The sequence below is a fragment of the Caretta caretta genome, chromosome 1, assembly GCF_965140235.1.
Source record: "Caretta caretta isolate rCarCar2 chromosome 1, rCarCar1.hap1, whole genome shotgun sequence".
NCBI classification, from domain to species: Eukaryota; Metazoa; Chordata; order Testudines; family Cheloniidae; genus Caretta; species Caretta caretta.
The window spans coordinates 49,681,395-49,697,098 of NC_134206.1; the positions used below are offsets into that span (position 1 = coordinate 49,681,395).

The window sequence follows — 15,704 nt, forward strand, 5'->3', positions numbered from 1 at the left end:
TTCTTAGGACTGGATCCACGGGGGACTTAGCCTCATTGTTGCCTTGCCACATAGTGGAATATGGAGCCCCATGTTTAGCCAATCAGGCTCCTGCTACATTGCAGGGGAGAGTTACGTGCCCAAGAACGGGATTCCCAAAAGCCAGCATGCTGTGCAGAGAGCTGCTACTGGGAAATGTGGAGGTGAGGGGATGAGGCAAAATCCCTGTCCTTTAAAGGGATTGATGCTCCGCCCTTGCTGTGTACCCTGCCACTTAGTGAAATCTAGAGCCCTGCAGTAGGCTGGAGGGAAGCGCTTCCCTCTAGGTGGGATTTGCACCCGTCAGCCCTCTGCTGGAGTTACAGGCCTGGGTGCTTTCTCACAATAAAATGGTTGGGTCCCCCTTATAACCTTTAGCCCAACGGTTAGGGCATTGACAGCCAGGGCTCCCACATCCTGGGCGAATCTCACCTGTTGAAGCTGTGCAACTTTGTATAAGTAATTAAATATTCATGGTCCCACAGTGAGAGTAAGAATGACACAGTAGCCCAGTGGTTAGGGCACTCATCCGAGAGGTGGGAGATCCAAGTCCCTGCTCTACATCAGGCAGGGTGGGGACTTCAACACTGTGCTCTAACTACTGGGTTAATGGTTATGGGGAGAAGAGGAGGGGGCGGGAAAATCACCATAATTTTGTGTAAGGGCTGAGAAACCTAAGACATTAGACTCACTGGTACTGAAGCCCTCTAGGCATTCCACTAGCAAGGCTCACATCACTGTAGCTCTCATGGTGTGTGAGCACTGGCCGGGAGGGAGCTGCTCCAGGTTTGTTTCCAGTTCCAACATAGAAATAATGAACACACAGAGGTAAAGGAACTCTGAAGCTTTAATGTATGCAAATTTATTCACCTCTGCAATTACTTATCTACGACTGATACCAAAAAATGAGGTAAAAATATGAGGTATTAATATGAGTATAATATTTCAAAATGTGGTTGTCATATTGTATTCCAAATGGCAGCATAACACTTAATACAACATACTGTAGTGTCTGACTGGTAGACATGTGCCTTAAGGCACATTTTAAAAGAAAATGTATTTAATCAGTATATGGCTAAGAGATGCTGCAAGTACAGCTGCAAAGCTTCTGCTCCCCCCTAACCAGGAGGGGTCCTCTACCATTTTTGTAATTATAATAGGGGTTTTTTGGCAACTCCTCCAACTGATTATCCCCGGATAAGACAACCTGTCCTGGTTTGCTACATTTCTCTTCCACAAATTATTTGTTTCCAGTGTCTGGATAATTCTGTATTGATTAATACACAGGCAATCTTGTATTCACTTCTGTAAGCTCATGTACGATAAGGGCATTGAACTCTCATGCTTCAGGGAATAGGCTGTGCTGGGGGTTCGGAGACAGCAAAAATGTCCCTCTCCATGTAAAATACTGCTCAGGTGGCTATGTGCCTTATGAGGGGGCATGCCTTCTTGAATCTTACAGTAGTGATAACAGCTGACAGCAGGACACTGATCTTGATTCACCAGTGATCTAATCCGGGATGGAAAATCATATGTTCTTGAACCACCATCACTGGAAAATGACAAGTCAGAATGGCAGGATTGGTTACTGTGGCATACAGCTGTCTTATGATATTTGGAGGCATATGAAGGTATCTCGGTACTCATATCTCTCTAATACTTCTTAATAATATAATTGCACATTACTGACAACAAACACAACACAACAGATGTAATCTAAGCAGATTCAAAGTACTCGCAGAGTCACTGTGTGAAGCCATTACTCCAGCACCACGGAATCATGATATAAATCTCAGTAGCTACTAGTAGGATGATAAATCTCATAGATTAAAACTCACAATAAATGTAGGTAGAATTCATTTAAAGAAGTGAACTAAAACACTGGTTATGAATGACCAAACTGGTTAATGCAGCAATAAATAAAGTCAAGGTGAACAAATATCTGAGTAATGAAGGAGTGCTGTATTAATAGACCTGTGCTTTTTTTTAAACGGAGTCATGTATATAATTACATTTTTGATCTTATGTTAGTTTAAAAAAACAACAACAAACAAAAACCCTGTATCATAGCTAACAAACATTTTTAAAGCATTCTTCCACTTAGTCCCTGAAAATGAAATGGTCCAGTAGATTTTCTCCTGCTCCCATTGTTGTCAACAGAAGCAGAATGGGTGCCACAGCTAAGATCAGTGCAGTGCATAAAATGAAAATGTTTGCACTTCCCAAAAAGGCTATTTTCCCAAGAATTAGTTACTTTTTATAGTGAAATTATATGTAAAGGTGTAATATTTAGCTGCACATCTGGGTCCATCTCTGGTGGAAACTCTGCTTTGGACTTTGGTTAACAATTAAATATCTTGACAGAAGAAGGAAAGAACCTAAGCTCCCTAAGTACACACTTAGCCAGAAATCTAAAAGAAAGGTTTCAGAGTGGTGGCCCTTAATAACTTGCCAGTTTGACTCCAGATGAACAGTTAAGGTTACCCTCAGTATCTGCAACATTCCTTTGAACTGCCCTAGACTTAATAGAGGAAGTTGCTTTACTACTACAAATGGTGAGGTCCTCTAACTGCAAATACTTACTTAGTTGTTTAAGGCAACAGACAAGTTTTCAAGAGCTATCACGGAATAGTCACAAACTTCCTACAGCTTATTGTAAATGGTCTTCAAAATGTGCATACCAGTTACAATGTCCACGTTAGTGTTTTTTGGTTATAGTGAACCGCCGTTCATTACTTTTAAACACACAGTTATCCCCTCTAAACTCCCTACATCTATTTCTATGTACCTTCTTGTAGTTTACACACCCCCACACACAACAAAAACGAGAACAGCCAATCATCCATTTTTCTGTTAGATATCACACAGATTATGTCACATAGCCTTGCGATAATAACAAACACAGCTTATGTAGCTGTGAAACACTGAGAAACAAGCAACAAGAACAGGTCCATATAAGGTCAAAATTGATGCAGATGATTTCTTCTAGAAAGCACTAAATTATATACAAAATAATTACTTTACATATACATATATAGATATATATATAATATACATAGATAAGTATATACATACTGTACATGGTTTATTTACAATTAAAATATGCTTCTTAGAAGCTTTTAAATATCAGAATTTTGCAACACACAAGTAATGGTAATAGTCTAATTTTAAAGTAACAATGATAAAAGCTTTTAAAAAAAGGTTTACTTCAGTAATTGAAATTAACATACAAGGGATGGGGCAATAGGTGGGTGAAGTCTCTGGAATGAGCAGGCCTTCCTGTGAAATCCCTGTTTTGCCACTGTACAGACATCAGGTCAGACTTCTATTACAGAGAATGCTAAAACCTTACTCAAACCTTTGCTTTGGGTCTTTCTGCTGTCTACCATACTCTGCTTTAGGTTCACACATTCCTGGAATATTTCCTCAGATTTTGGTTTCTGGTCCCTCAGCAATGAGAGGTTGAAATGAGTTTCTGATCCTGGCAACTTCTGATGCACACAAATGTCCAAAGCCCTTGTTGTACCACTCTGGGGAATGGCCTCTGAGGAAATGAAAGAAAACAAAATTACTGAAAAACTGCTTCATAGGAGTGGGACTCCCATGTGATACCCCAGCCTCACTGAAATCCCACAGTGCTGTTGAAGAACCTGATACGCTTTATCATCATCACTACCATCACCAGTGAACTTTGAAGACTCTCCTGTGCTATATTCAAATTTACATTTCACTCTTATGGTAATGTCAGCTATACAGTGGTATCCGTGGGATGGAAAGATGAGGTTGGCAGGTACTATTTCTCCCCCTCAGCAGTGCTGGCTGTTGTGAACAGATCAAACTGGTCCTCTTATTGTTACATTGGCTGCCCATGGATTATCGAATTAAGGTCTCAGGCCTTATCTTCAAGATGCACAGTGGCCCAGGGTATCTAAGAGATCTCCTAAAGCTCCATAATGGAGCTTGTCATTGACAGCTTTGCTCCTCTGGGACAATTGAACTCTCCACAATAAGGATAAAGCTTGAATGTATGGTAGACAGAACGTTCTTAGGGACTGGTCCAAGAAATGGAATGAACTCCTCCATGAATTAAGGACCATCACAAACCTCACCACCTTCCACTCCAAGTGCAACATTTCTTTAACTTTGCCTTATCTAAAAATATATTGTGATATATTAAAAATTATCCAAAACCATAAACATGCCACTGCAAACAATTCATGAGGGAACAAATACATGACAGATGTTAGTCACGTTGCTTAATGTACTATTGAAATGTGCTCAGATACTATGGTGATAAGCCCAGTATAAAAACCTACGTAGAATACAATTTGTGCTCCATTATTGCCAGACCTGCAGGAAATAAACCCTACATTGAACAATGAACTATGATGGCGCTACCATAGACTTTTCTTGTATGTTAAAAGAGCCTTTCTGCTATAAAATGTGATTCTGCAGAAATGCATACTGGGATTCTCTGTTTGCCTCTCAATTATTTCTACTGTGTTTGGCTTAGAAATTTTTTGTTTTCTTGTAACTGCCATCCCTGCAAATTCAATCTGGTTCTTTCATTTTTATACATCATAACCAATAACAGTTCTCCAGGCCAAGTTAGATCCCCACTTGCTCATGGGCAGCCCCATGATTTTCAGACTAAGTCCCCAGTGCAAACCCACACGACCTTCAGTAGTTTTGCATAAACATAACTGGGTAGAACTTAGTAAACAATGCTGCTAATGAACCACACTAAGAAACAGGATCTGTCTCTCACGGTCTTAGCACTGCAGGTCTAACAGGAGTAAACAGAAGTAAAGCCATTTTTTTGTCACTAATGTGAGAGGCTATGCCCCTGAATAAGCACCAAGAGCAGATCTGTTCAGGAAGAAGGTACCATTTTCAGGAAGGGAACAGCACTTTAGTTCTTATCTTGCTTCACTCATCTTTTAAAAGTAACATAATTTCAGAAAATGCATTAAATCCCTATAAAGTACTGACACTGACTGCATACAGGAAATAGTACAGTTCTTGTATTACTACTAGGAACACATAACTGCCTTTTCTTGGCTAACCCTGCTGAACTAAGCTTAGAGATTTTTGGTTTATTGACGGGATGTCACTGATCTGCTCTCGGCAGATATGGTACTTACTTCAGATCAATTCTACAGACGTGCGTCAGTCTGGATTTTCCTGAGCCACAAGGCTCTATTAAATACTGAGAATCCATCACAATTGCTCGTACACCTCCTATCAGAGGAGCTTCTTCATGTTCCACAGAGACGGCCACTAGTGTGCACACTCCCTTTGGCAAATCTGTCCTCCATGTCCTGTCACAAGACATTTAAGAAAGAAAGTATCACGTTTAGAGAAAGAACGAAAGCTCTGAGCAGAGCAGAAAGCAAGAGCTAGACTCTGAAAGTCTGGTTGATTCACAGATTCATGGTTTTAAGTAGGGCTGTTAAACGATTAAAAAAAATCACAACGTATCGCAGGATTAAAAATAGTCGCAATTAATCGCAGTTTTAATCACACTGTTAATAATAGAATACCCATTTAAATTTATTATAAATATTTTTTGTTTTCCTCATTTTCAAATATATTGATTTTAATTACAACACGGAATACAAAGTGTGCAAGACTCACTTATTATTTTTTATTACAAATATTTGCACTGTAAATAAGATAAACAGAAGAAATATTATTTTTCAATTCACCTCATACAAGTACTGTAGTACAATCTCTTCATTGTGAAAGTGCAACATACAAAAATGTAGATTTTTTTTTAACATAACTGCACTCAAAACTAAAACAATGAAGTATTTAGTTCCCACAAATTGAAGTATGAAGGGACATACAAATGTTTAATGTATCTGCATGGAAATACCTTGCAACGCTGGCTACAAAAGTGCCATGCAAATGCCTGTTCTCACTTTCAGGAGACATTGTAAATAAGACACAGGCAACATGATTTCCCCTAAAAGTAAATAAACTTGTTTGTTTTAGTGATTGGCTGAACAAGAAACAGGACTGAGTGGAGTTGTAGGTGCTAAAATTTTACATTGTTTTGGTTTTGAGTGCAGTTCTGTAAAAAAAATTCTGCACTTCCACAATAAAGAGATCACACTACAGCACTTGTGAGGATCAATTAATGTTGAGCCTTTTGACATCCTCTGATGAAAGGTATTATATAAGTGCAAAGTACTGTCTATCAATATTTTCCTTCTCTAAGGCTCACATTCATTCCAAAACATAAAGTCAGACATATGCGTTCTTCCACATATCCCATTTATCATTTTTAGAAACATTTTGATACCTTTCAATGATAGCCCTGAATTTAGTAAGTGTAAAACGAACATTTTGAAGGCGAGATGGAAGTAAGCAGTCTTGTACAGTGAATAACTCACTTCTCTAGAGGTTAATAATTTCACTGAACTCAGTTGCTGCCAATCAAGGTGCATTAATTAGGACAGGCAATCTGATTGGTTAACATAGCTCCAGCCTCAAATCAAAGGCTGTAAATAACAAGCCTACTGCTTGGTCTCTCCTACCTGTTTTCAGTGCATCATAAACCAGCCAGGATTCCCTTTTATGATATATATATTTCAGCCAGTGATATACAACGGTGTTGCTGAGCCATCCTGGCTAGGTTAATGACGAGAATGAAAACTTTTTCTCAAGATTTTGTTTGATGGATGTGACTGCACTGTGGGTGTTTCAGGAACATAAAACACTGTGACGTATGGTGAACTGAAAGGAAAATAATATGACCCAGAATAAACGCGGTTAAAAACCTCCCCAACTGCTGCTACACAATCTTCTTGGGGCAAGGAGGGAAACCCACAGTGGACCAAATTAATCTCTGGTGTAAATGAAATGAAGTTCATAGAGTTATGCCAGGGAGGAATTTAGCCCAGTCAGTAAATCTTGGGCAGGCAAAGGAAAATGTGTAATGTAAGGTCTAATATTTTCTGATCATAAAGAAATTACAGAAAGTATTTTTAAACTTCTCTTAGGAATTCCAGTAGTTCTTTCCTTTATACCAATAATGTCTGCAAGTTATTCTGTGACAGAATACAAAAGTTAACAATAAAAGGGATATATTGAGATAATTATATTTCATTGGGCTCTTCTATTACCTTCCATCATTTTTCTCCCTAATGCAATTCTGATTTGCTGGATCATTTTCTTTGTCAAAGCTGCATATCACTTCAATGGAATATCATTCCAATAAGAGAAGGCAGAGGCCCAGAACAATAATGCACACAATCAATCAAAAGGAAACATTCAACAGCTGATGGCTGAGTTAGGGACAGTTCTTCTGTAGCTGAAATCTTTCTACACAGCATTCCAGCTTTTTGCCCTGATGAGTGGGCCAAGAACAAACCATTAAGGTTTCAAAGGGCGGGTGCATTTAAGAGGGTTTTCTGTTTATCGGTTGTGTATGAGCAGAGTTAAGGCTGTTTTTGGAATGTCCAATTTACACACACACATTTATTTGAGATGCTGCATGAACAGGGAGGATATATGAATATGGATCTACCTTCCATTCGTAGTTCATTTCCATACTTTTAAATATTTAGCTTTTTTTTAAAAATGGTAGCATTTCTTGATCTACAAATGTTCCAACTTTAAATGTTATCTCGTAACCTTGACTTAAAGGTATTAGTATTTTTTCTACTAAACAGCTGGCTCATCAAACTCAAAGAAAATGAGATATTCATGATTCTCCAAACAGCATGGCAAAAGCAGGAGAAAAAAGAATTGGGTTATATCTGCATTATTTTGAGAGCAGCTATTTTCAGGCACCTGTCCTAAGGAATGAACAATATTTATGTTCTGATACATGGGTTCTGCAAGACTGTTGCTCAAATGTCATTGAGAAAAAGATCAGTATGCTCTAAGCACATAGTTTTAAATGCACTTTGAGAAATAAAATATTACAGCCTGTATGTAGATGACATAGTATACTTAGTGTATAAATGTTAAGGAGAAAGCTATATAAGACCAGATCTTTCTAATAACAGAAGCTCCTTGTGGAGAAGTCAGAGGCTAGAAGGTTGCCTTTAGAAAGTTTACCTTAGAACTACAAAGTCTCTGCCAGGATGGGGTGCCATGCTGTTCAATACATACTGGTAGATTTCTGTTTGCTTATCCAGAGTTTCTACGACCTTCCATTGCAAGAAGTCCTCATCCCAAAGGTGACGTTCTCTTACAACTCGATTCAGTACAACTGATGGAGGTGCTTCAACTTCCACTGAAGCTTTCCAAAGCCTGAGTGGGTTGCCATCCCCAACCTTCAGTAAACAATAAAGAAAAAATGGAAATGCTGGATCTATGAATATGTTCTCGGTATGGACTGCTTAAAGAATTTCCGGTGAGGACTCAGAGCTCAAGTTTAAGATGAAGTTTCAGAGCATTTACATTTACAGGCATGTTCAATGTTATTTGTGTATACAGAAATCTACATGTGCTGACACTTAACAGAAAAATGAGACAGTAGGTTAAACTCTGTTCTCGCAACAACGTAAATCTGGATGAACTCCTCCAATGGCACTGGCATTACTCTCTTTATATTGGTGGGACTGAGATGCCAATTCGGCCCAAAGTTCCTACCTCAAAGATATTAAGTGGAACGTGGGATTTTTCCTGAAGAGGTCATAGAATGTTTGAAAAATAGCTGGTAAGAGGGGCTGAAGAAAGGGTAGGTGATATACAATATGATTAGAATAAGACTGATTTCTCGGCCCAGTACCCGAAACTCTGATTGCCCTGAAAGAGTCCCATGTTCAATCTGAAACACTTGGGCAATCTGAGGTGATGCTGTGCACAGAGGATTAGCCCTTTTGGCTAAACCGTGGAGTTGCATTAATAAGAATTTTCAAGAGTAATTGACATGGTGACTCATTCTTGTGTCGGGATGGATAAAGGTTGTTCTTTCTGGGGCCCCAAAAGTAGTAAAATAGCTTTTATAGCAAAAAATCTGCTCTTAGCCCTTGGGTTCTGTTATTTGATACAGCTCTGTAGTGAGGAGAAAACCACAGAGAGCCCAAGATCATAGAAAGGTCGGGCTGGAAGTGACAGCCCCAGTGCTGTGGCAGGATCAAATAAACCTAGACCATCCCTGACCAGTGTTTATCCAACCTGTTTCAAAAACCTCCAATGATGCAGATTCCACAATTTCCCTTGGAAGCCTACTCCAAAGCTTAACTACTCTTATATTTAGAAAGGTTTTCCTAATATCTACCCTAAATCTCTCTTGCTGCAGATTAAGCCCATTACTTCTTTTTCTACCTTCAGTGGAGATGGAGAACAATTGATCACAGTACTTTTTATAAAAAGAACAGGAGTACTTGTGGCACCTTAGAGACTAACAAATTTATTAGAGCATAATCTTTGTGGGCTACAGCCCAGTTCATTGGATGCATAGAATGGAACATATAGTAAGAAGATATATATATATATATATATATACACACACAGAGACAGAGAAGGTGGAAGTTGCCATACAAACTGTAAGAGGCTAATTAATTAAGATGAGCTATTATCAGCAGGAGAAAAAAAGTTTTGTATTGATAATCAAGATGGCCCATTTAGACAGTTGACAAGAAGGTGTGAGGATACTTAACATAGGGAAATAGATTCACATATGAATGTATATATATATATCTTCTTACTATATGTTCCATTCTATGCATCTGATGAAGTGGGCTGTAGCTCACGAAAGCTCATGCTCTAATAAATTTGTTAGTCTCTAAGGTGCCAGAAGTTCTCCTGTTCTTTTTGCGGATACAGACTCACACAGCTGTACTCTGAAATCTGTCCTTTTTATAACAGCCCTTTAACAGCTCCCCCCTCCCAGTCTTCTTTTCTCACAGCTAAACATGCACTCTTTTAACTTTTCCTAATAGGTCAGGTTTTGTCAACTATTTATCATTTTGGTTGCTCTCCTCAGGATTCTCTCCAATTTGTTGACATGCTTCCTAAAGTGTGGCACCCCGTATCAGACACAGTGCTCCAGATGAGACCTCACCAGGGCCAAGTAGAGTGGGACAATTACCTTCCATGTCTTACATACAACACTCATTTTAATACAGCCAAGAATGATATTAACCTTTTTTACAGCTGCATCACATTGTTGATTCATATTCAATTTGTGATCTACTATAACCCCAGGTCCTTTTCAGCAGTACTACCACCTACTCAGTCATTCCCCATTTTGTAGTTGAGCATTTGTCTTTACTGAATTTCATTTTGTTGAATTCAGACCAATTCTCCTATTTGTCAAGGTAATCTTGAATTCTAATTCTGTCCTCCAAAAGTTCTTGCAACCCCTCCCAGCTTGGTGTCAGATTTTAAAAGCATACTCTCCACTCCGCCATCCAAGTCATTAATGAAAATATTGAATAGTACTAGACCTAGGACTGACTCCCTGCAGGACCCCACTAGATACGCCCTCCCAGTCTGACAGCAAACCATTGTTAACTACTCTTTGAGTACAGTCTTTCAACCCGTTGTGCACCCACCTTATCGTAATTTCAGCTAGACCATATTTCCCTAGTTTGCTTATAAGAACATCATGTGGGACTGTATCAAAAGCCTCACTAAAATCAAAGATATACCATGTCATGCTTCCCCCCAATCCACTAAGCCGGTAACCCTGCAAAAGAAGGAAATTAAGTTGGTTTGGTATGATTTGTTCTTGACAAATCCATGCTGGCTATTCCTGACAACCCTATTTTCCTTAGGATGCTTACAAATTGATTGTTAGGCTGACTGGTCTATAATTCTCTAGGTCCTCTTTGTTCCCTCTTTTAGAGACAGGTACTATGTTTAACCTTCTCAAGTCTTCTTGGACTTTACCCAGGAGTTCTCAAAGATAATTGCTAATAAGAACATAAGAATGGCCATACTGGGTCAGACTAAAGGTCCATCAAGCCCAGTATCCTGTCCTCTGACAGTGGCCAATGGCAGGTGTCCCAAAGGGAATGAACAGACAGATTATCATCAAGTGATCCATCCCCTGTCACCCAATCCCAGCTTCTGGCAAACAGAGGCTAGGGACACCATTTCTGCCCATCCTGGCTAGTAGCCATTGATGGAACTATCTTCCATGAATCTATCTAGCTCCCTTTTGAACCCCATTATAGTATTGGCCTTCACAACACCTTCTGGCAAAGGAGTTTCAGAGGTTGGCAGTGCGTTACATGAACAAATACTTTCTCGTGTTTGTTTTAAACCTGCTACTTCCTAATTTCATTTGGTGGCCCCTTGTTCTAGTATTATGAGAAGGAGTAAATAACACTTCCTTATTTACTTTCTCTATACAACTCATGATTTTATAGACCTCTATCATATCCCCCCTTAGTCGCCTCTTTTCCAAGCTGAAAAGTCCCAGTTTTATTAATCTTATTAATCCCCCATATTTGGGGATATGGGATAGCACAGTGGTTTGAGCATTGACCTGCTAAACCCAGGGTTGTGAGTTCAATCTTTGAGGGGGCCACTTAGGGATTGGGGGCAAAAATTGGGGATTGGTTCTGTTTTATCTTTTTTGATTTAGTTGGGGATTGGTCCTGCTTGAGCAGGGGGTTGGACTAGATGACCTCCCGAGGTCCCTTTCAACCCTGATATTCTATGATTCTATGATTCTCCTTATATGGAAGCCGTTCTATACCCCTAATCATTTTTGTTGCCATTTTCTGAACCTTTTCCAATATATCTTTTTTGAGATTGGGCGACCACATCTGCATGCAGTATTCAAGATGTGGGTGTACCAGGGATTTATAAAGGGACAATATGATATTTTCTGTCTTATTATCTATCCCTTTCTTGATGATTCCCAACATTCTGTTCACTTTTTTGACTGCTGCGGCACACTGAGTGGATGATTTCAGAAAACTAGCCACAATGACTCCAAAATCTCTTCCTTGAGTGGTAACAGCTAATTTAGACCCCATCATTGTATATGTATAGTTAGGATTATGTTTTCCAATATGCATTAAATTTCATCTGCCATTTTGTTGCCCAGTCACCCAGTTTTGTGAGATCCTTTTGTAGCTCTTCGCAGTCTGCCTGGGACTTAACGATCTTCAGTAGTTTTGTATCATCTGCAAATTTTGCCACCTCACTGTTTACCCCTTTTTCCAGATCGTTTATGAATATGTTAAATAGGACTGGGCCCAGTACAGATCCCTGGGGGACACCACTATTTACCTCTCTCCAATCGGAAAACTGACGATTTATTCGTACCCTTTGTTTCCTATCTTTTAACCAGTTACCAATCCATGAGAGAACCTTCCCTCTTATCCCATGACTGCTAATTTTGCTTAAGAGCCTTTAGTTAGGGACCTTGTCAAAGGCTTTCTGAAAATCTAAATACACTATATCCACTGGATCTCCTTTGTCCGAATGCTTGTTGACCCCCTCAAAGAATTCTAGTAGATTGGTGAGGCATCATTTCCCTTTACAAAAACCATGTTGACTACTTCCCAACAAATTATGTTCATCTATGTGTCTGACAATTTTGTTCTTTATGATAGTTTCAACCAATTTGCCCGGTATTGAAGTGAGGCTTACTGGCCTGTAGTTGCCAGGGTCACCTCTGAAGCCCTTTTTAAAAATTGGCGTCACATTAGCTATCCTCCAGTCATTTGGTACAGAAGCTGATTTAAATGATAGGTTACAGATAACAGTTAGTAGTCCTGCAATTTCACATTTGAGTTCCTTCAGAACTCTTGGGTGAATTCCTTCTTGATTCCAAGATTGCTTCAGCTCATTTCTGAAGTGTCCTATAATGAATTTCATCCAGCCCTACCAACTTGAATATGTCTATCTTATCTATATATTCTTTAACCTGTTTTTCCCTATTTTGGCTTGCATTCCTTCCCCTTTGTTAATATTAACTTCCCCTTGTTGTAATGGGGAAAGCCTCCATCTGAATCGAGCGGTGATAAAATTATCCTAAAATCATAGATATAACATTTTCACAACAACTGTGCAGGACTACCCTGGTAGAACAGGCAGGAAGCTATACTGTATCTACATTAACAAAGTATTCCACCCCCCACCTTCCAAATCTCATCAAGCTTTAGCAAACCTCTCTACTGTGTTCCAGTAACCTGTTTGCAGGAGGAGAAGGAGAAGGCCAGGAATGTTACCCATCCCCTTCTCAAAAAACTCACTCAAGTAATACAATCTATTTTTCCCTCTTTTCTTCTCTCTATCTTTTCATGGTTTGCTTTATCACTTCCTCTGCCTGTTGGTTTGAGACCTTACTATGGCTTCTGTGTGCCCACTTCCAGGAATATCATACAAAGATCACTGCCATGTTACATTTCTATTAACTATTTATTTATATAGTAAGTTTTAACAGGATTTTTCCCCCCTAAAGAATTTTACTTGCCTGTAGAAGATTTAAAAAATAGTAAAGGCATTTATTCAGCCATGTAATGAACCAGTGGGTCCTATGGGTAGAAATGGGTAGATTAGATTTTTTTTTTAATTTGTTTTGTTTTTTACTTCTTCCACATCTCTTGAAATTACCTTTTTGTAGGCGAGTTCTGTGTTCTCTATGCTAGAACAGGTGACCCATCCTTTGAATTTCTCTTTTGCTTCTTTCTGAAGGTTCTGCATCAGACTTTCAAGGTACATTTGGTAATTTCCTCCTTCTTCATCCATTTGCTTTCCTAGTTCCTCCACTGTTGGACAATGCACTTCAGCCTCCACATAGGAATTCCGAGATTGGGTTGCCATCTCATGGGGGACCTGTTCCAAAGAAAGCAGGTAAAACTTAGAGGTAGAGGCTTGTTTTGAGAACTGCCCTTTAAGAGAAGCAATCTCTAGCACAATGTATTATTCTGCACACAAGCACAATGAATCTATGAAAGTAGACACCCACTGCTATCTGTGCCTACTGTTAATCATGAGATATCAAGATATGAAAATGAAATAGCCAATGTGTCTGCGTACCACAGCTCTCTACTGGATGGAATCAGACTGTTCCATTGTATGTCAAAAGCCCTTTAGTGCTAATGACGATTCTCCTTTAGCTCAAGACGACTAGTGAGGACTTTTGGAGCAGGAGGGTACAAGTTCTATCTCCGAAACGGCAAGCACCAGCGCATGTAGTTCAGTAATCACTGTGTAGTCCTAGGCAACCGCAGCTTTGTTACACTACATACAGAACAAAGTATGTAAGCTCCCTTTTGGGTTTTTTAAAAGTAAGATACTAAGAGCATATAACTAATTCAATGTTAAAACAACAAATTCTGATATACAGTAAAATTTGTTAACCCAGAATTTTGGGCTGCAAACTCCCCAAGGATAATAAACCAATGGTGCTAATACCTGCATCTCTGAAAAGGTAGAAGGAGACAGTCATAAAGAAATGAGAAATAAACTTCAGCTGCAACAAGCTTATAAATAAGTTAGGAACCATCGCCCTCTAAGCTAAAATGAGAGCGGAAATGTAAGTCTAAACTGTAAATATTTCAAAGGCTGCTCTATTATGTACTGTGGTCTCCATGAATAATGCTGAGTCTTCCACTCACCTCAAAAAGTTTGTTGCATTCTATTATCATGTGGGCAAGTCCCTGAGTAGCTGCCAGGTTTTCACTGAGGTCCTTCTGATCTGGCTTTCCTGTTGCATATTTTTTCTGTATTACTCTGTAATTGAATTCAGTGTCTCAGGTACCATCTTTTTAATTTGGAAGTAAACATAATGGCACAATGTTCTCCTGGTCACAGAGAAAATCCTTTTACATTTACATTTCTCAGAGATCATTCAGACCATACAAAACCTTTTTTTGATTCCAAAGGAGAAAAGTGTTTACCTAAAAAGTGTTTAACTCAAGCCAAAGTTAAAAGCAGGAATGGTTAAAGATGCTGTATATTGCATATGATACATTGTTCAACAGACCCTCAACAAATATGCCCAGTATTCTACCCTGTCATCATTTAAAATGCTTGGCAAGGGACTGGCTACAAGGAGACTTTTCCAGACCCATATACCTGAACAGATTCAAAATATGATCATAGTAATATCTTTGGCAGGGATGGGAAGGGAATGCAGAGGGGACATTTAGATGGGCCACCAATGTTTGGATGGATCTAAGCCCTGTTTAATCTATATTCACCATGTTATGAACCACAGGAACATGGCCTGAAATGAGCTCCATTTTCCAGTTAGCAGAATGCTACTCAAGTATACACAAAGCGAGTCATTGGCAGAGCTGGGATTAGAACACAAGCACTCCATGCTTATCTCTCCTTTCCATGATGCCTCTTTTAATAATGATTTGGGTGAAGTTTAGGGTTGCACAGGATTTAAGCCACAACACACCCATTGACTTTGACAGGAATTGTGTGCCTGCAACCTTGTACCATGCACTGAAAATGTGCTTGTTAAAAGCCCTGCCCTATCTTCTGTGGGCCTATCTTCTGCACACTGAAGTCAATGGCAAAAGTCCAATTGATTCCAATGGCAACAGAATCAGGCTCGGTGCCTTCAAAAGCCAAAACTACCCCTACAAAACATACTCACGCCCACTGAATTTACAGATGAAAATGGGCATTTACTTGTGCAAGAATTAAATGACTTTCTCTAATATGTAAATGCCCCTTTGGCTCTGTAATGCCTTCTCAAAGAATGCATGCCCAAATCTTGAGGTGCAATATTCAACAGTCACCTTTGA

General features: G+C 39.3%; 1 protein-coding gene across 8 annotated transcripts in view; it reads right to left on the reverse strand.

Moving 5' to 3' along the window:
* Positions 1 to 847: 847 nt before the first annotated feature.
* The window catches only part of STARD13 (StAR related lipid transfer domain containing 13), a 499,087-nt gene continuing 484,230 nt past the window's right edge, over positions 848 to 15,704 (reverse strand). For 7 of the 8 annotated variants that reach the window (XM_075127917.1, XM_075127911.1, XM_048847411.2 and 4 more), the window contains 5 exons: positions 14,562 to 14,676; positions 13,555 to 13,776; positions 8,089 to 8,306; positions 5,163 to 5,339; positions 848 to 3,562 (listed from right to left, as the gene is read on the reverse strand). In XM_075127917.1, coding sequence (XP_074984018.1) covers positions 3,445 to 3,562; positions 5,163 to 5,339; positions 8,089 to 8,306; positions 13,555 to 13,776; positions 14,562 to 14,676 — 850 coding nt within the window. In that variant the 3' untranslated portion in view covers positions 848 to 3,444. The remainder of the gene's footprint in view (positions 3,563 to 5,162; positions 5,340 to 8,088; positions 8,307 to 13,554; positions 13,777 to 14,561; positions 14,677 to 15,704) is intronic. The other variant, XM_075127915.1, reaches the window with a different exon arrangement.